At 48.3% G+C, this 21079-nt stretch overlaps 1 protein-coding gene across 5 annotated transcripts in view; it reads right to left on the reverse strand.

The window, feature by feature from the left end:
• Positions 1-21079, reverse strand: part of LOC106899270 (collagen alpha-1(VII) chain-like) — a 136546-nt gene that overhangs the window by 113601 nt on the left and 1866 nt on the right. For all 5 annotated transcript variants that reach the window (XM_014961016.1, XM_014961018.1, XM_014961019.1 and 2 more), the window contains exons 2-4: positions 4978-5117; positions 1405-1585; positions 804-963 (exon numbers count right to left, since the gene is read on the reverse strand). In XM_014961016.1, the coding sequence (XP_014816502.1) occupies positions 804-963; positions 1405-1585; positions 4978-5047 (411 nt within the window). In that variant the 5' untranslated portion in view covers positions 5048-5117. The remainder of the gene's footprint in view (positions 1-803; positions 964-1404; positions 1586-4977; positions 5118-21079) is intronic.

Here is a 21079-nt window from a genome sequence, read left to right on the forward strand (position 1 = left end):
AGCAGGGTCACGCAGACTGCATTTGGCATGCAGGATCTCAAAGCAGAAGAGAAGGTGCAGCACCGAGCTGCAAATGTGGGAGGCCCACGGGAGGCAAAAGCTGGCCGTGACCATTTCAGACTCAATGCGTGGGGTGTATCCACTCCCCATGGGGCTGCCCCCTTTCTCCATTTCAAGACTGTCTATCATCAGAGTAGAGCAGACTGAACTGCTTCACGCAGCCAGCCACGCAACCCAGAATGCAACACCTTCTCTTTAGCATCCTCAGCGTCCTCAGAGCCCCTTAAAAGTTATTGACAAAATAATAATTAAAAAAAAAAAATATCTGAAGAAACCAATGACCCAGAACTGATGTCTGAAAGATACAGACACAGGAGCATGTCTACTTTTTGATTAAGATGCTAATTGTACTGCTGCTGTCTATAGCCAGAGTGGATGGATGCAGGCTACTAGCAACAGCTAGGTGCACCAACACCACAACTCGTCTCCTTGTCCTTATGCCCCCAAATTTGGGTACTCAGCTGGAGGCATCTGAGACCAGAACGCCGGGTACCTCTGCAATCCATGGGGAAACATGAGCATTTTTAAAAAATGAGTCCTTTGAAAATCTGGAGGTGCCTCTATCACCAATAAAGTGACCTGAAGCTGAATGAGCTCCTAAATGTGGTACCTCAACCCCAAGCTAAAAAGCAGACAGGATAAATAAAACCCAAATGGCTCATGCAGGTCTTCAGGGGAAGAAGTTAGAGGTCTGATCCCTACTGAGGATGACACCAAGGAAGCCATCACAGAAGGTCACTTACCTTTGCTGCATCCTCTCGCAGTGTGTCCAGACGAGACATGGCACGAGCTGCAAAGGCCAAGGCTGACCCTGTTTTTAAGCTTCCACCTTTGAAGGAGAGATCCTGAATTGCCACCAACATTTCTTCGATGGTCACGTAATCCGTAAGCTCAATACTCATCCTGGGGAGAATATGGGGGAATAAGGGGCAAGAAAACACTGTTGGTACAGCAAGGATGCATTGATAATAATAATGACCAACAATAATGTTGACATTTAGCTGGTCACACAAGGCATATATGTAGGCAAGGAGTCCTCTTCACAGTGGTCAAGGAAGCCTTGGGTATGAGTCCCACAGAGCTCTGTTATGATAAAACACTATCTAAAATTGGATGGCAGGGAATTTCTTTGTGGCTGCATTAAATACCAACCTCCCTGCCCTGAAAGAGTTCCCCATCACCAAGCACCTCTAGACTCTGGTGACATTGCTGGGGGTTGAGCTCTTGCTCTGCTCTTGCAATGGTTCAGCAGAGCAGCAAGAGCTCCTTAACCATGGGGACATGGTTGCCCATCTAGAGCCACTGGAAACCTGGGTGCTGGTGGTAGGGGATGGACTGACCCACCTTGGTTTCTCCCCGTAGAGTGCCACTGCCAGCCGGATGCCTCCTTTGCCCATCACCACGTTCTCAAAGGAACGAGCCATGCTGCTGATGAAGTCCTTGACCAGCCAGGAGCTCTCCCTTCCTGTGCCCTGTGACTGTCCCACGAGGAACAGAATGTCGGCCACCTCCGCCGTCCTGCATGCTGAGGGACAAGAAAGGCAAGAAGGTTCATCCTCCACCATGCAATGAGCCAGCCAGGAGCTAAACCCCTCTTGAGTCATGTAAACCCCTGAGATATTTCAGTTAAGGAATATTGCTTAGGCCCAATGAAGTGGGTAAATCATGGTCTTCCCAGAGTAACAGGCTGCTTTGTTCTCCTTAATTACCTCTTAATTCCCCATTTTGCTGTTCTACCTCAGGGGAAGTTTGTCATTTGAAGCACAAAGACCAAGACCCAGATCTATTAAGGCATTGCAGGTCTGTAGGACATGCTGGAAGCAAGGAGGTGCCTGTGGTTTCACATGCCCAGAGGCAGATGTTGACACCTGAGCCACACACAACTGAAATTTGGGAATGTGGCAGCCTTTCCACCCCACCAGTCATCCTGGGCTTCTTGCATCAGGGTCTCCAGAGCCAATATGAGAAACTCATGCAGACATGGGGCCACCTGGCTTTGCCAGCCCTAAACCAACCGAGTCTTCCAGTCTTGCACAGAGAGAGCTCAAGATGCTCTCGAGACATTCAGCTTTGCAACACTCCCCTCTTCCTTACCAGCCCCAAGCACGGAAAGGATCTTGTGCAAAGAATGAACAATTTGAGGTTTTTTCTGTACAAACCAGAGCTATCTGATGACATCTGGCTGGGAAGGGACAGGTGCACAGGGGAATTTGTTTAACGAACATCAAGGCATATCTCCCTATTCAGTGTTCAGTCTCAATTGAATTTAATTTTCCTTAGGCATCCAATAAATATATTTCGTGGACAGAAATTTGATGAATTTAGAGATGCCTTAAATTAATGAAGGCTCTACAAGGGATGTTCAAAATTTGTATTTTCTTTGGCGTCTCTCTCCCCCTTGCAGATAGATGCTGAGTTATTACTGTAGGGCTGCTAAAAAGTAGACCGTGCTGACTGCTGGAGGAGGGCATTTTAGGTCTTGCTCACCAGGACCGAGCTCAACCTCTTCACTTTTTTTTTTTTTTTCCATTTTGCTTTGGATTTTACCCAGTCACTGCCTTGACTTTCAGCTGCAGGTCTAGAGACCCAACCTGCACCCAACTGGGCTGCAGCATTTGTTCCAGTTTGCTGGGGAGACGTGCTAGGTGGGTTTCTCATGCTCCTGCTGCAAATGGAAAGTCTGGTTTAGGTAAATTGAAGAGGCAGAGCTGACTTTTACCCCATTTCTATAAACAGGTTCTCCAAAGGGCTTGGGAAGATGCAGGTTTTGTGCTCTCCTTCATTGCTGTGTCCCTGATCAATCCCCTTTGGCCACACAGCAGGACAGAGGGTCATTTGCCAGCTGTGGATGGATGGCAGTCCAAGGGTCTTTGTTAACCCAAGGCTTTTGGCTTCTTCATCTTTCTTTGCATGTCCTGACACTGAGCTCTTCATGACTTAACAGCTCCGTTTACAGCAGAAGAATAATGACTGTCTCTTTTTGGTTTTACTCGTACCCAGCTGGGAATATAAAGCCCTTTTCCCTTGACAAAAATGGGAGACAATTATTTCAAATTTCCTTCCTAGAGCTCTCTGTTGATATCTCCCTTCCCTTCTCAAACCTCTCTAAGTGCTTTTCAGCTGTCAGGGGTGTCTTGGAGGCAGCTCAGCTGCTAACAGCAGATCATCATAAGCTCTTTTCTCAGCTGCCACTTCTATTTTGGATCTACCCCTTTTCCATAGCTTTGACCTTGACGTTCCTCTTCCCCTAGAAGGACTGGGAGGGAAGGCAATGCTGGTCCTTGGCTCTGACTTCAGAATTGGTGGAAATCATTCAACTACTTCCCAAGGTAACCATGAGAAAGCCCCAAAAAGGTTCAACAGGATGGAGAAGACCATCCACCAGCCCTCCCCAAATGACCCACCTCTTGGAATCACTCAAGGCAGTGCAGACAGCTTTTCTTGAGAGACCTGTGGTTTTGGCCCTGATCTGGAAAACATTCTCAAAATGCTGTTGGAGAGAAGAAGGACCTTTGCTACCTATCTCTCCACATCCCAAATCCCTAGAGAACCTCCTCCATCCATCCCTGGCCCCTGGGAGTCTTGCTCACTCCCCACACAATCCTCCTGCCCCTCATTTTTATCCAGGGATAACGAGGAGAAAGACAACAAGCAAGAGCTCCATGGGATTAAAAAGGGCAGGATGGTGCCAGGATGGTTGCCCTTTTAGGGCAACCAGAGCCCATTCTCTGAGATGCTGAGCCAGGAGCTCAGCACCTTTCCAGAAGGCCCCAGCTTTGCAATGAAACCCAACAGCATTTGCTACTTGGATCAGGTACCTGAAGCTGTCATTAGAAACATGTGATATTAAGCATATTTGGATTGGTACCTTCTGGAGAAAATACCAACACAGACAGCTATATTAATCACCGGGGGATATGATTTTATTTGAAATTTTCCATGCACCTCCAAAATTACCACGTTTCATCAATCACGGGTTTGCCAGAGACATCTGTAAACGTTGATTTATTGCAGTGTTCCCAGCTTTGAATTAAATAGCATTATAGTCAAGTATATTGGCTTAATTGACGGACAGGAACTTAATCAAGTTAATTTTGTAGCTGATGCTAAAGCTTCCATTAACTCCTTGTTGAATGAATCGGAGTTAGTCCAGGTGAATTTACACCTTCAAAGCCTGGGGGCTTGTTGCTGCAGAAAAATTCGAAGAAAGAGGACCCACAGGACCATACCTAACCCCATGACAGTCCTGGGAGTTCTGGATTAGCTTTGTCAGATGCTCTCAAGGAGCCCCCCCCTTCTGCAGGACCCTGAGGCTACAGAGACATGCTGTGGTTCATGGTGTAACTCCATGAGGCTCTTCTCTGGGGTCCTTTTGTCTCCTGCCTTTTGGGCCCAGCACCTCCTCCCCAAAAGATCTTTGTGGGCTTGCACAGGCAATTGGGAGTCAGGGAGGAGGTGAAACCTTGTGCCATCTCAACTCTCTGAACAGCAGCTGGAGGTTTCAAGGCTGCCTTGAGGTCTTCTCTCTCATATTCTCTCTATGGTGGCTTGTCCCAGCTCTTGGAGATCAGAAGAGGAATCAGGAGGGGACACATTTTTCCCTTCTCCCCACCTTCCTCTGGAGCAGCTAGGTGGTACTAGGGGCAGAACACTGAGAAGAGCCCTAATTTCCCCATAAACCTCAGTGTAGCAAGCCAGGTGCTGCCTGCCTTTTGGGGCCACCTGAGATGATCCCAGCCTAAAAGAACCCTGTGCAGAAGTTAAAGGCATCAGCACTACAACTCCACCATGACAGAATCTGCGTGTTTTTCATGACATTAGCAGAAGTAGCCGCTTGGAAAAGGTCTTTTTCTCCCTCATGTGTCTCAGCATCTCCCCTGGTTGCTCTGCAGTCATGGTAACCCACTTGTCACATACCTTCATGAACGGCCACAGCTCTGTGCTGCACCACAGCCACTGCCAGGGCAAGGATCTGGGCACAAAACATCTTCCTTTTCCTTGGGAAGAAGCTCCTTCTTGGTTCCTGGAGTCAGCACACAGCCTGGAGAGTCATTCATCTGCAGGAGGAAAGAGGCTTTAATGACAGTATGGTGCTCCCACCTGCCTACAGTGGCAAGAGAAGCTTTTCTCCAGCTAGAAAAGCTCATCTTGGCTTAGGCAATTGGCATTAAAGTCCACAAATCCACTAATTCCTTCATCTCTTTGCTACAGGGGAGAGCTCAGCTTTGTTCCCCCAGCACCTTTCCCTAACAGCACCCTTCTTCAGGCAACAACAACCTTAGGCAATTAAGCCTAATGTGAACATTAGTGGTGTGATGACAGAGGGAAGCATCTGCTACCCTCAGCTACACAGGGAGGAAAGATCAGAAGAAGATCACTGCAGACAGCAATCACCTGCACTCAAGCCTTTATTAGCCTTTTTTGCAACTAATCTTCAGGTTCCTAAATCCAGGATTAACTGCCTTGAGTTTGCTGCCCTTGGAGATCCAGCCCACCACCGTGGACCAGCCAAAGGAGGTGGAAAGCTCTGGTTACTGCCTATGGATGGTTTAGCAACTCCCCAAAATTGCTACAGAAGTCTCCCTCTGCAAAGCAGGGACTTCTCTCTATGAAGCAACGACTGTAGCAGACATGGGGTCGCCAAAAGGGGTTTTATCATTTAACGGGCAACAAAAAGTTCTTCTCCTGTTCTGAGCCCCACCTGCTTGTCTCAGGCCGAGCAGATTTCACAGGGAGACATGGACCACTTCCAGGGTGGAAAAGACGAGCTCTATGACTTCATCCAGCCTAGCTCTTTGCCAGGGCTGGATTGTTCCTTCCAGTTAACAACATGCAGTCTCCAAAAAAATCACATTGCGTTATAGATCAGATCCCTTTTGGAATACAGGGCTGAGTTCCTGTGCACAGCCTGGAATAACCCCACCTAAATGCATCCCCAAGCAAACAAGATGAAGATCAAGTGTCTGGAGCAGCCCAGCGTGCGTCTAGACCGTGGGGCACCAAGGCTGTGGTCACCTTGCCCATCATGTAGCTACAACCATCTCTGAGACCCTCAGGGCTCAAGATCCCCTAATGTGTTTTCTCTTTCTTATTTTCCCTCTCTCTTCTGCTAATTGCTGGGTGTACATCCCTGGATGTGTTTAAGGGACATTTAGATGGGGTACTGAGGGATATGGTGTAGGGGAGGACGTTGTAGAGTAGGGTAGATGGTTGGACTCGATGATCCCAAAGGTCTCTTCCAACCTGAATGATTCTATGATTCTACTTGGATGTAATCAAGATCTCTGCTGTGTCCTTCCTTCCTAACTCTTGTCAAAACCTCTATGTGGTGCTGCCATTAGTTGCTGTGGAGATGGCTTCAGAGCAAAACCACAATTTTGCTCCAAAAAAACCCAAAACAAAACAAGCCAATGTAGGCTTTTAACACTACAAGAAAATAAGCTTGTAAAAAATCAAGTAATGGAGGAGAAGTGCAGAGCTGAGACCTAAGAAAACTAGGTTTTACCACCTCTTCTTTTGGAAGAGTTGTGTTACCAGCTTTGGCAAGATCACCCCATCGCCCCTCAGATCTCAGCACTTTTGCAATGCCAACCTGGCAGCATCCCCTTTTCCCTCCCCTCAGCTCTGTGGGTTCATCCTGGACCATAACAAACCCCTCATGGAGCAAGAAGGCAGCAAAACCTTTGACTGGGTTTCTGAGCTCTGTGTTAATATTATTAAAAACACATGTCCCTCCAGAAATGTTCCTGCAGAGACCTTGATTTTGATGTTTTTCAAAAAGTGCCTCCTTCCATCCTCTCTTCTCCTCATTCTCCCATCATTCACACCTCTACACTTCCTCCTGCCCAAAATAAAATCAAAATGAAGGATAATTTGGCTAGTAAATGCAAGGCACTGTTCTGAGAATTTCCATATCTAAAATAACACCAGAAATGCAACATAATATGTACTGAGACAGCTAAAGTAGATCCTTCGAGAGTACACGTCCATCACAACAGCTGGCACTGAAGCCTGTCCTAATGATCTTACTGGTCTGTATGGGGAAGGCTCCCCAGTTTCTGTGATACAGAAGATGATCCTCCAAAATGCTGATTTTCATCAGTGCCTTATGGATCCCTGGTGCTGTACCTGGGGCAAAGGACACAATAGCACGTCCACCACCATGTGTCACCCCATGGGGTCCTGCGTGGTGTCAAGGTCCTCTGCCACACACACCATCCCTGGAGGCCACCAGTGCTCACAGCCCTTATTGCCTTTGGCAGTCACCAATTCATCCCATCTAATTAAGAGAAGACAGGCAGTAAATTAACAAGCTGCAAACTTGCCTTCAGAACAGGTTTGTAAGTAGCTTCTACCTTCAGACACGAGGCTTGATGTTGGGCCCAAGCTAAATAATACCTCCTGCCTTCCCAAATGTGCTATTTTATCCTCTCCTACCCCATCCTCTCCAGCCCTGCTCTATATCAAGGATGAAATTCTGTTCCTGCTTGATCCCTTGGGATAGACTGAGCTCAAAATGGATGGCAAAAAAAAATTATTCAGGAAAAGCCTAAATGCAAACAGAAATCTCCATTCGTCTTTGGAATTCCAAGGAAATACTGGTTTATGCTTCAAGAATAAGAGAGTCCAAGACACCTGTGTGATATCACAGGGCACATCATCCTACAGCAGGTCTACTCCAGAGCACTGGTTTCCTTGCACCACTGGCCAGAGTCCTGACCCATGGGGCAGGGGTACGTACCACCATGGTGGTACCTTGAGAGGGAAATGGAGCTGGCAAGGGGCAAAGGACATTAAAAAAAAAAAAAGCACCTCTGAATCTTCAGCATTTTTCACCCGAGTTCACATATATGCAGGAAACAATAATAATAATAAAAAAAGACCTAAACAACAAAAAGTAAGTTGGAGTATCTGCAGTCATTTTGGGCATGAGTTCAAATGTATGCAGGAAATAATAATAATAAAAAAGACCTAAACAATAAAAAATAAGTTGGAGTATCTGCAGTCATTTTGGGCAGCTAAGCCAAAGCACATTTCTGCAGATAAAAGTTTAACACATGATTCTTCTATTATTTTTTTTCCTCCAGCTCTGATGTTGTTTAATGCATCAGCACAGAACAAATACAGTAAAAAATGCACATTAACATAGTAATGGGAAAACAGTCATAGAAGGAATAAATCCTAGAAGGCTGCAGAGGCAAAGAAAAAGCACAGTGAGCCCCAGCAAGTGTTAACATTCACAAAACTCAAAAGACCCTGGGGGTGTAGAAAGGCTGGAGCTCAGAAGAGTCACACCTTGAATTCACATTGCAAAGGTGAGGAAAAGGATTCCAAAGGGTTTCATAACCCGGATGCCACAAACTAAACACATTTCCTGGCAGACAAAAATTCATATATACACATGTGCAGGCACGCTGAACTTTTACGTGTTCAATTCTGGAACATATTGAATAGTTCTGATTTTTATTACCTATATTTTTAAAGTTTTACTTAAAGCTGTGCTCTGTCTTCTAGCAGCGAGCTGCAAATGCTCACTCAGGGGTGAAAACCCACCCAACTCCTGCTGCTGCCTTGCCAGCGTGGGTCCTTGATGGATGACTGCAGCACATCCAGATTATAGATGATCCCAAATTCAAGGGCACTATTCTCTTAGAAAGGAAAAAGGGTAGTTTTCTTTCTTGTTTTTTTCCCCTTCCTGATTCCTTCCAAAATTCCGCTGCCTTTACAGGTTCGCTTGGGTATGAAATACCAGCCCAAGGTGAGAAAAGGCAGTGTGGGACATGTATATGGAATCATAGAATGGTTTGGGTTGGAAGAGACCTTTAAAGGCCATCTAGTCCAATCCACCTGCCCTGGGCAGGGCCATCTTCACTAGATCAGATTGCTCAGAGCCCTGTCCAACCTGGCCTTGAACCCCTCCAGGGATGGGGCAGCCACAGCTTCTCTGGCCAACCTGGGCCAGGCTCTCACCACCCTCACAGCAAAGAAGTTCTTCCTCATATCTCATCTCCATCTCCCCTCTTTCAGTGTCAAACCCTTCCCCCTCCTCCCAGGGCTCCCCTCCCTGATCAAGAGTCCCTTCCCATCATTCCTGGAGCCCCTTGAGGGACTGGAAGGGGCTCCAAGGTCTCCCCGGAGCCTTCTCTTCTCCAGGCTGAACCCCCCCAACTCTCTCAGCCTGTCCTGGCAGCAGAGGGGCTCCAGCCCTTGGATCATCACCATGACCACCTCTTGCCTTGTGACCACCTCCCAGGTCCATGTCTCTCCTGTGCTGAGGTCCCAGAGCTGAAGCAGCACTGCAAGGGGGTCTCACAAAAGATTCGTCCCACCAGGTTTCAGTAATGGCAACTAGATTTTAGCATCCGAGCAGCATGGTGGCTTCCAGCTCCTCCTGTTTGTTGCCCATGCTGTGTGAAGCAGCATGAAGAAACATGAAGCGTATCAGGGTGAAGATACGCTTTACTATGAGGGTGGTGAGACACTGGAACAGGTTGCTCAGGGAAGTTGTGGCTGCCCCATCCGTGGAAGTGTTCAAGGCCAGGCTGGATGTGGCCTTGAGCAACCTGCTCTAGTGGGAGGTGTCCCTGCCCATGGCAGGGGGGTTGGAACTCGATGATCTTTGAGGTCCCTTCCAACCCAAACCATTCTATGATTCTAAGAGCTGCTCTGCAGCTTCCAGACACTTGCTTCAACACCCACCTCCATCCACAGTCCATCAGCAGATCAAGATCACATCTGGGCTTGCTCCTTCCATGTGCTCCATCTTTCAGGATATATTTTGGATACCAAGGCTGATGGAGGACTGCCATTTGCTCTATCATCATTGTCCAGCTTGGGGCAGCTCAGGTCACTTAGAGTCACTTAGGTGCCACCATGATACTCATTTTATACATTAAATATTAGCAAACTTCAATCTAGCAGATCTTAGCTGATATTTGAGACACTGGCTGCCACCAGCCCCTGTGAAAGACCTCCTAAAACCGCTACAGAGATCTTTAGAGAAACCTGGTAGGGGCAGGGAAACCACCTCATAAACTACATGGTTTTGCAAGGAATCCCAGCAATTTCCTTGATCTTTTACTGCCCCCGGTGAATAATTTATAGGAGCAACTTCTCTGGGTTATACAGTTCCTCGAACAAATTGCCTCCAAACCCCATAAAGCTGATGGACCAGGTTCTCCCTTTACTCACCTGGATCAGATGACAGAGCTATGGGAAGCCTGGCAAGATGCAGGAGGGTAAGAGAGGAAAAAAAAGCAGGTCTTAGGAACTTACAGCAGTGCCAGAGGCTGGGCCGTTCCCCTCCATTTATTCTTCCTGTGTATGTGTTTGCAATAAACTCTTCTTCCCCCGCCCCAACACATTTTGGGATAAATAAATAACCCCTGTCAGCAAGGTCTGTCTGAAAGGGATGAGACCCAGTGGATTTGAAGTCTCATCTGGTTGGTGCCTCCCTCCCACTCGGCTGTGGGGCCAGCTGGATCTCACGCATCTCACGCATCTCCTGCCCCAGGATCACCCACGCCAGATGCTGCCAGCTCCATCCGCCAAATATTTATCCCTGTTGCATATAGACACAAAAACTACATTACAGAGCTGCGACGGGGGATCCGTGGAGATCCACATCCCAACACCCACCACTGTGTCACAGCACACATCTTGCCAGCCAACAGACCATCTGCTTCAAGACCTAGCAAAACCTTGACGTTTTCAGTCCCATCTGACAGAGAGAAGCAGGTCTCAAATATTTTCATCCAAGTCTCCTGAAAACATTCAGCTGGACAGAGGTAGGATATCCTATTTGCAGCAGCTAAGCCAAAGCACATTTCTGCAGATAAAAGTTTAACACATGATTCTTCTATTATTTTTTTTCCTCCAGCTCTGATGTTGTTTAATGCATCAGCACAGAACAAATACAGTAAAAAACGCACATTAACATAGTAATGGGAAAACAGTCATAGAAGGAATAAATCCTAGAAGGCTGCAGAGGCAAAGAAAAAGCACAGTGAGCCCCAGCAAGTGTTAACATTCACAAAACTCAAAAGACCCTGGGGGTGTAGAAAGGCTGGAGCTCAGAAGAGTCACACCTTGAATTCACATTGCAAAGGTGAGGAAAAGGATTCCAAAGGGTTTCATAACCCGGATGCCACAAACTAAACACATTTCCTGGCAGACAAAAATTCATATATACACATGTGCAGGCACGCTGAACTTTTACGTGTTCAATTCTGGAACATATTGAATAGTTCTGATTTTTATTACCTATATTTTTAAAGTTTTACTTAAAGCTGTGCTCTGTCTTCTAGCAGCGAGCTGCAAATGCTCACTCAGGGGTGAAAACCCACCCAACTCCTGCTGCTGCCTTGCCAGCGTGGGTCCTTGATGGATGACTGCAGCACATCCAGATTATAGATGATCCCAAATTCAAGGGCACTATTCTCTTAGAAAGGAAAAAGGGTAGTTTTCTTTCTTGTTTTTTTCCCCTTCCTGATTCCTTCCAAAATTCCGCTGCCTTTACAGGTTCGCTTGGGTATGAAATACCAGCCCAAGGTGAGAAAAGGCAGTGTGGGACATGTATATGGAATCATAGAATGGTTTGGGTTGGAAGAGACCTTTAAAGGCCATCTAGTCCAATCCACCTGCCCTGGGCAGGGCCATCTTCACTAGATCAGATTGCTCAGAGCCCTGTCCAACCTGGCCTTGAACCCCTCCAGGGATGGGGCAGCCACAGCTTCTCTGGCCAACCTGGGCCAGGCTCTCACCACCCTCACAGCAAAGAAGTTCTTCCTCATATCTCATCTCCATCTCCCCTCTTTCAGTGTCAAACCCTTCCCCCTCCTCCCAGGGCTCCCCTCCCTGATCAAGAGTCCCTTCCCATCATTCCTGGAGCCCCTTGAGGGACTGGAAGGGGCTCCAAGGTCTCCCCGGAGCCTTCTCTTCTCCAGGCTGAACCCCCCCAACTCTCTCAGCCTGTCCTGGCAGCAGAGGGGCTCCAGCCCTTGGATCATCACCATGACCACCTCTTGCCTTGTGACCACCTCCCAGGTCCATGTCTCTCCTGTGCTGAGGTCCCAGAGCTGAAGCAGCACTGCAAGGGGGTCTCACAAAAGATTCGTCCCACCAGGTTTCAGTAATGGCAACTAGATTTTAGCATCCGAGCAGCATGGTGGCTTCCAGCTCCTCCTGTTTGTTGCCCATGCTGTGTGAAGCAGCATGAAGAAACATGAAGCGTATCAGGGTGAAGATACGCTTTACTATGAGGGTGGTGAGACACTGGAACAGGTTGCTCAGGGAAGTTGTGGCTGGCCCATCCGTGGAAGTGTTCAAGGCCAGGCTGGATGTGGCCTTGAGCAACCTGCTCTAGTGGGAGGTGTCCCTGCCCATGGCAGGGGGGTTGGAACTCGATGATCTTTGAGGTCCCTTCCAACCCAAACCATTCTATGATTCTAAGAGCTGCTCTGCAGCTTCCAGACACTTGCTTCAACACCCACCTCCATCCACAGTCCATCAGCAGATCAAGATCACATCTGGGCTTGCTCCTTCCATGTGCTCCATCTTTCAGGATATATTTTGGATACCAAGGCTGATGGAGGACTGCCATTTGCTCTATCATCATTGTCCAGCTTGGGGCAGCTCAGGTCACTTAGAGTCACTTAGGTGCCACCATGATACTCATTTTATACATTAAATATTAGCAAACTTCAATCTAGCAGATCTTAGCTGATATTTGAGACACTGGCTGCCACCAGCCCCTGTGAAAGACCTCCTAAAACCGCTACAGAGATCTTTAGAGAAACCTGGTAGGGGCAGGGAAACCACCTCATAAACTACATGGTTTTGCAAGGAATCCCAGCAATTTCCTTGATCTTTTACTGCCCCCGGTGAATAATTTATAGGAGCAACTTCTCTGGGTTATACAGTTCCTCGAACAAATTGCCTCCAAACCCCATAAAGCTGATGGACCAGGTTCTCCCTTTACTCACCTGGATCAGATGACAGAGCTATGGGAAGCCTGGCAAGATGCAGGAGGGTAAGAGAGGAAAAAAAAGCAGGTCTTAGGAACTTACAGCAGTGCCAGAGGCTGGGCCGTTCCCCTCCATTTATTCTTCCTGTGTATGTGTTTGCAATAAACTCTTCTTCCCCCGCCCCAACACATTTTGGGATAAATAAATAACCCCTGTCAGCAAGGTCTGTCTGAAAGGGATGAGACCCAGTGGATTTGAAGTCTCATCTGGTTGGTGCCTCCCTCCCACTCGGCTGTGGGGCCAGCTGGATCTCACGCATCTCACGCATCTCCTGCCCCAGGATCACCCACGCCAGATGCTGCCAGCTCCATCCGCCAAATATTTATCCCTGTTGCATATAGACACAAAAACTACATTACAGAGCTGCGACGGGGGATCCGTGGAGATCCACATCCCAACACCCACCACTGTGTCACAGCACACATCTTGCCAGCCAACAGACCATCTGCTTCAAGACCTAGCAAAACCTTGACGTTTTCAGTCCCATCTGACAGAGAGAAGCAGGTCTCAAATATTTTCATCCAAGTCTCCTGAAAACATTCAGCTGGACAGAGGTAGGATATCCTATTTGCAGCTCCCTCTGAAGGACTAGGTGGTCTTGCTTTGGCAGGGGGTTGGACTAGATGATCTCCAGAAGTCCCTGACAACCCCATATCAATCTGTGATTCTGTGACTGCAGGCTGAGCACAACCTTATATAGTAGCCAGCAAAGAACCCACCAGGGCTTCAGCTGTATCTCACCTTACTCCATATCACTGTACCCAGCCCAGAATCCCAGGGCTCCTGTTCATGGAGCACCATCAGGCACACTCACAAAATCCTATGGACAGAGGTCCCAGTAAACCCACACTGGGATCTGTAATTGTAATAGAGGGATTGGCCTGAATGGGAAATAAATGGGAATTTCAGGATGTGGAACCACCAGAGAGACTGGCAGGAGAAGGGTATGGAGGTGGCCCAGGTACTGATGGCACCAGCATGAACAGGTCACTGAGATCCAAGCATAACTACAGGCAATTTAGCAGGATATTTGGAAAAACAAGGCACAGACTGAATCCAGACTAAAGCAAAGGACAAGCTCAAACCATTGAATTCTGGAGGCCAGATGAAAAAACAAGGGCTTGAGGCTTAAGACACCAGCAAGGAGGTGAAGGATGGAGTCAATCCTCCACGGGATGGAGTCAATCCTCAAGGCTCACGGAGGTGGAAAGAAAAGGTCACAACCACCATCAGCTCCAAAAAAGATACCAACAGCTCATCCAAAAGCAGCATGTGGTCTAAGAAAACCTCAGGAGACAGGGTGGAGGTGCAATAGCTGGTGTCAATTAGGAGGTCCGTCCATTTTCCAAGCAAACTCATTCATTGTTTGCTGCTGGGGAAACGTGGGTTGTGTCCTTCAGCTCTGAAATGCTCACATGGAAAAGCCTGGTCGGGGCATTTCTGCAGCTCCTCTCCTGTGATTCGGCCCCATTTCCTGCCAGGGAGTTAAAGCCCCTTTGAAACCTCAAGGAAAATAGTAGATTTTGAACAGGAGGTAAAATCTGGTTAAACACGGGTTGTTCCTCGCTTGACAGAAATAAGCCTCGGGGAGTCAAAAGTTTACAGTTTCTTTTTTAACGGAGTTAATAGATTTTTATGGTAATTGATTTCTCTCTAAATCCCTTGAATACAGAAGTTAAGCTGGTTTTCTACAGAAATAGGAAGGCATTGACTTGTTGGTAGCTGGAGGCACACTCCTGAAACGCATGGGACTCTCCAGGAGCAGCCAGAGGGGCTGATCCATGGGGAGGAAATGGTCCCTTCTCCACCAGAAATGCAAAATGGTACCAAAAGCCAGAGCTCAAATTAAGTCCCAATGGGCTGGGATTGTCCCTGGTCTTTTTGAAAGCCCCTTGGACACCTCTCAGGCTAAATCAGGGTTATGCTAACACAGCCCAAAGTGTTCAGAAATAATTACGTGGATCAGGAGCTCTAGCTCTGGCTGGACATACTCAGGTCCTCCAACTGGGAATGGCCATGTCCACCCATTTTATGCTGTTCCCCTCGTGTGGGTGCTCACACCCCTTTGGGGACATTTTCATATAGGACTTTCCATTTTCTGGAAGATCCCTTTCACAACAGTGAAGTTTTGGCCACATGACGAGGAAAGGAAAAATGGGATTTCCTACATTCTTAAAAATACCAGTAACTGATACCAAAAACCACAAGACAGCGTTGGCATCTACTGGGCCATGGTCAGTGCATCCAAACCAGGCTCCAACCAGAAGAGAAGCGGTCAGCAGAGATTTTAAAATCATAGAATTGTCTAGATTGGAAGGGACCTTTAACATCATTGAGTCCAACCATAAACCTAACTCTGATAAAACCATCACTAAACCATGTCCCTCAGCCCACGTCTGCCTGGCTTTTAAATACCTCCATAGCTGGGAGAAGACACTGAGCACCCCTCACAACAACCTCCTTTCAGGGAGTTGGAGAGAGCGAGAAGGTCTCCCCTCAGCCTCCTTTTCTCCAGGCTGAACACCCCCAGCTCCCTGAGAAGTTCTCCAGACCCTTCTCCTTGTTCTCCAGACCCCTCACCAGCTCTGTTGCCCTTCTCTGGACACACTCCAGCACCTCAATGTCTTTCCCGTAGTGAGTGACCCAGAACTGGACTGGGGCCTCACCAGTAGAATAGGTGTTCCCTACCCAAGGTACCTCTGTTCCCCAGGACCACTCGCATCCCTGCCCAGAACATGCCACATGGACCTCTAAGGAGAGGAGAGCAGCAAGCTTGGGTGCAGAGCCAGGATGTACCTCTCTGTACATCCAGAGAGGAGGGACCAGGGCAGATGGATCCTCCAGAAACACCCTTCCAGTCTCAGAGCTGCCACAGGGCTTTCCAGACCTTATGTAGATAACATGTTGCACAACTTAAGCTCCATCTCCAGGACATGTTTGTATCTACACCCTCACTAGCCTTCCTGGAATGACAAAGCGATGCAGGTTGGAACCAAGAAGCAGCTTCATTTCAGCTAAGAGAAGGACACAGTGCACTAAGGAGAGCATTTTGGGTAGCCCCCATGGATTTAACTCCCCATGTCCCCTTATTGCTGTAACATCTGGACAACGCACAGCCCAGTTCTGCCCATTGCTGGCTTGCCCAGGGCTAGTAGGTTGGGCAGAAGAGAGGAAGGACCTTGAGCTCCCCAAAGAGCCATGCTGGTTCCCTGGCACTCAACCATCATAAAGATTTAGTGGACAAAGTGTCATGCAAGGACCATCACAAAGATGACCACAAAGACCCCTAGGCTGCTGGTTGCAGTTCTCTCCGTGAGGGTCTAAACATGATTTTGCTCACATGACAACCATCTCCTGATGCCCCAGGTGGCTGCACTTGGCCATATGCTTTTCAGACCAAAGCTTGAATGCTGATCCAGCACCATCCGGGGTGAAGGTCTGCCCATAATGAACATCCCAGACGGAAGCCAGAAGAGCCAGGAAGAAGCTAAAGGAGCATGGGTTGGGGTGTCCCTCACGTGGGCACCTACGCAGCAGAAGCTGTTGGCAGTGATGGGGTGACAACGTCGGAGGCAAGAGATGACCAAGAGGCCTCCTTGGAGGCCCAGCAAACACCACATCCTCAGAGAGGCAGCTCCTCTCCACTTCTGAAGATGCACTGGTGCACCTGGACAACCTCCCTCTCAGCTCCAAGCAGTTCTATCATGAAATGAAGGATTTTTAAAGCGAGGAAACCTTTTTCAAGGAGCTTTTGCACCCGCACGGGGCCTGTTTAAACAGCAGTGTCAGCACTCGTGAGAAACTGCTGCTCCTTGCAGAATGGGTAAAAAGCTCCCCTCCCTCTCTCAGAGCCAGAGCTTTGAGAAAGTGTTTTGTTGGGTCTTTTTTTTTTTTTTAATAAATACCATTGATTTCCTGATTTAAAGGGGTTGCACTGCGTAGTAATGTTTAACAGAGATGATGGGGAGAGAAGGGGGGGGGGTTAAATCTTGCGAGGCTGCTCAATCAAAGAAGATGAAGTGAGAGCTGGAGGAAGCCTATTTTCCGCTTCGGCACCCAGCTGAACGTGCCTGGCTTGTTCAAAGGCAGTGACCCACAAGGGCTGCTGGCCACCCAGTCCCACCAACTCAAGGTTTAGACCCCAGAGCTGTTGTTTCCCCAGAAAACGTGGTGGGGAGACAGGGGGCATGTATAAAAGCAGCTGGATCAACATCTCAATAGGTCTCCTGAGAGCACATGGAGGGTTGACTATGACTCTCCTCTGGGGCGGATGTCTCCTCCACAACAGGTCTCCTGAGAGCACATGGAGGGTTGACTATGACTCTCCTCTGGGGCGGATGTCTCCTCCACAACAGGTCTCCTGAGAGCACATGGAGGGTTGACTATGACTCTCCTCTGGGGCGGATGTCTCCTCCACAACAGGTCTCCTGAGAGCACATGGAGGGTTGACTATGACTCTCCTCTGGGGCGGATGTCTCCTCCACAACAGGTCTCCTGAGAGCACATGGAGGGTTGACTATGACTCTCCTCTGGGGTGGGAGTTGTGGCATGGGGAGGTTTCTGCCCCATCCTCTCCCTGTCCATCAGGCATCATATCTCCAATATCCTCCTCCACACATCTTGCAGTTGTTCCCAATGGGGTCACACAACATGGAGCAAAGCATAGGTCAGGCTTTGCTCAGATTTGATGGAAACAGCCAGTTAAGGGCAAAAACTTCATGGAGGAGAGAGACCTCCTTGGGTTTTTGGCCATTCCCCACTGGGGAGAGGGCAGGAAGGCTGATGAAAAGGTGACAAGTAGCTGGAGATAACTGGCAGGTGACACCTCTCACCTCCTTGAGTTTTTGGCCATTCCCCACTGGGGAGAAGGCAGGAAGGCTGATGAAAAGGTGACAAGTAGCTGGAGATAACTGGCAGGTGACACCTCTTCCCCTAGTATAGGGCAACTTGCAGAGTCCTGTCCAACTGGGGCTTGTTTTACCATCTTCTACCTCCTGCAGAAACTGTCCAAGCAGCATCTGGGAGCACTGGCTGGAGCATTTCAGCTTAGAAGCACCGAGGAGAAAAGCAGAAAAATACCTTATGAGTCCTGGAAATGAAAGTTGGACCCTCCTTTCCTTTCCTCCACACCATGGTAACTCCCCACACATCAGGTTTTCACATTAACAACAGTAAAAATACCTTCTTAGCTAAACTTAGAAACCTTTCCAAGCAGAAAGTTACAGTCAGATGGTGGTTGTGAAGATCCAGCCAGTCTCTTTCTTCCTCTCCAAGAGACCTAGTTGGGGAGGGGGACGACTGATGTCTTTGGTTGTGTTGCTGTTGCAAACCACAAAGGAGAGTTTGCCCCTAAGGTCTCCTTCTTGCAAGAACACCAAAAGCACAGTGATTGGGGTGGATAACTGTGAAGGAGCGTTTTGATGGAGATCACTGTTCATGGGAGGTCTACGTGAAACAAATGGCTCTGCTTCAACCCCAGTTGCCTCCCCACTGGGCTTCTGATCCTAACACAGCCTTTAATAGCATCACCTGGGCACGCACCAGCTGAGAAGCATCCCAATGTGAATCCTACTTAAAAAAATATGAGTAACAGTTGAAAGGGAAAAAGCTAAAAGAGAGGCAAGCGATAACAAACAGTCATTGGGCACATCCCCAGAAACATGGAACACCTCGAAACCAGCTTCAACTTCTTTCTGCCACCTCTGTCTGGTTTAATACTCAGCTTTGAGATGAACCAACCAGCTTCTGGGGAGATCCCTCATCCTTCGTGGCACAGAGATACGAGCTGCCCACTGAACGGGTATCACGGTATTAAGGGTATTTGCAATCTCTGCACCCTACTGCCATCTAGGGCACTGAGGAGACTGAGATGCTCATTAATCTGTCTTCCCATAAGGGAGGTGAAAGGTCTACCCCACAGGATTATGTACCAGCAGAGTCAAAGGCAATATTTCCAGGTGGGCAGGCGGACATTGCAGACAAGGAAAATCAATAGATGGAGGGGGAAGGGGGTAGCAGTGGAAAAAAAGAAAAAAAAAAAAGGGTTAGGAAGTCAATTGATCAAGGGATTGACTGCTTGGCTGGCAGCCAGGTCTGCATTTCTCAGGTTACTCACACTCTGGGGCTGGATCTTTTCCAGGAGGTTATTCGCATTGCAAAGTGCTCCTTTAGCACTGAGCTCCTTTAGACTGAAGGGACTGGGAGCCGGGACAAAGAAAACAAAGATCCCGGCCTGAGGTCCTGCACCCCCTGGGAGCCTCTTGGTTTTGTGGCAGGAGAAGTTCTCCAAGTAGATCCTTGTTGCCTCTAGGTTGGTGCCATTTCACTGCCTCCAGCTGATTCGATTTGCCCTTGTTGGAACAAGAACCATGTCTTGGTGTAGCAGGAGCAAGCAAGGGAAGAAGGGTTTGTGCATGGGACACACGTGTCCCCATCTCCTGCTCAGCCACATCCCCCTGTGGGACAGCCTGACCCTGTCCATCTGCTCCTCCAGCCCCATTGAACCCCATAGAAAACCCCTCCAGATTCTACAGCCTAAGTCTACACCCCCTGCCCTGGTAAGGAGTCAACCTCAATTGATCACAAGCCCACCATAAAAGATGATGTCCTAGGGTCTACATTTGTACAAAGCCTCCTATTATGAGGATGGGCCCTGAATCTTCTCTGCAGTCTCTTCACATGACCACGATGCAAATACCAACTGCCCTCTTGGGTGGAGCCACCATAAATCTCAGCTTCAGTTTCGACGAAGCAAGGGAAACCCTTCCCAAATGCACCTTCCCATAATTCCCTGGCATTTTCCCACTGCTGAGATGGTGCAACCGCCCTTGGTTTTGTGGCAGGATAAGTTCTCCAAAGTAGATCCTTGTTGCCTCTAGGTTGGTGCCATTTCACTGCCTCCAGCTGATTCGATTTGCCCTTGTTGGAACAAGAACCATGTCTTGGTGTAGCAGGAGCAAGCAAGGGAAGAAGGGTTTGTGCATGGGACACACGTGTCCCCATCTCCTGCTCAGCCACGTCCCCCTGTGGGACAGCCTGACCCTGTCCATCTGCTCCTCCAGCCCCATTGAACCCCATAGAAAACCCCTCCAGATTCTACAGCCTAAGTCTACACCCCCTGCCCTGGTAAGGAGTCAACCTCAATTGATCACAAGCCCACCATAAAAGATGATGTCCTAGGGTCTACATTTGTACAAAGCCTCCTATTATGAGGATGGGCCCTGAATCTTCTCTGCAGTCTCTTCACATGACCACGATGCAAATACCAACTGCCCTCTTGGGTGGAGCCACCATAAATCTCAGCTTCAGTTTCGACGAAGCAAGGGAAACCCTTCCCAAATGCACCTTCCCATAATTCCCTGGCATTTTCCCACTGCTGAGATGGTGCAACCAGACAGGAATCTTGATTTGGACTATTTTTGTCTCCCAGGTCTCATGTGCAGCACTGGCTGAGTTGCTGGGGCATCAAAGCAAGTGTGGGGTGACAGAGAGACATCTCCCTAAAGAGACACCACTGGCATAATTTGCCATTTTACTATATGCCATTTTTGTTTTACCTCTCTACAAACTTGCCAGCTGGTGCAATCATGTTTTATACCCCCAACAAACTGGAGTTAATGATTAAGGAAGAGAGAACAGTCTCCCCATATCCATCTAGACAGGTTTTTATGGACTGACTGTATAAACAAAATCAGTTGATGAGATGTTAAGGGGTGCGCTGATGGGCAAGTTTTATGAACAGGAGGGATCAGGCCATGGCAACAGTGAAACCTTCCCAGAAAGCACTTATCTGAGACACAAGGTGTTCAAGGCCAGGCTGGATGGGGCTTTGAGCAACCTGCTCTAGTGGCACTTGATGATCTTTAAGGTCCCTTATAACTCAAACCATTCTATGACCTGCAGGTGATGACATGTCCTCATGTGCCAACACTTTAAACTCGATCCCAAACACCTCCTGGCCCAACCTGAGCTGGAGGCACTGGAGAAAGGATGGA

Source organism: Calidris pugnax, unplaced genomic scaffold (assembly GCF_001431845.1).
Source record: "Calidris pugnax isolate Ruff unplaced genomic scaffold, ASM143184v1 scaffold289, whole genome shotgun sequence".
NCBI classification, from domain to species: domain Eukaryota; kingdom Metazoa; phylum Chordata; class Aves; order Charadriiformes; family Scolopacidae; genus Calidris; species Calidris pugnax.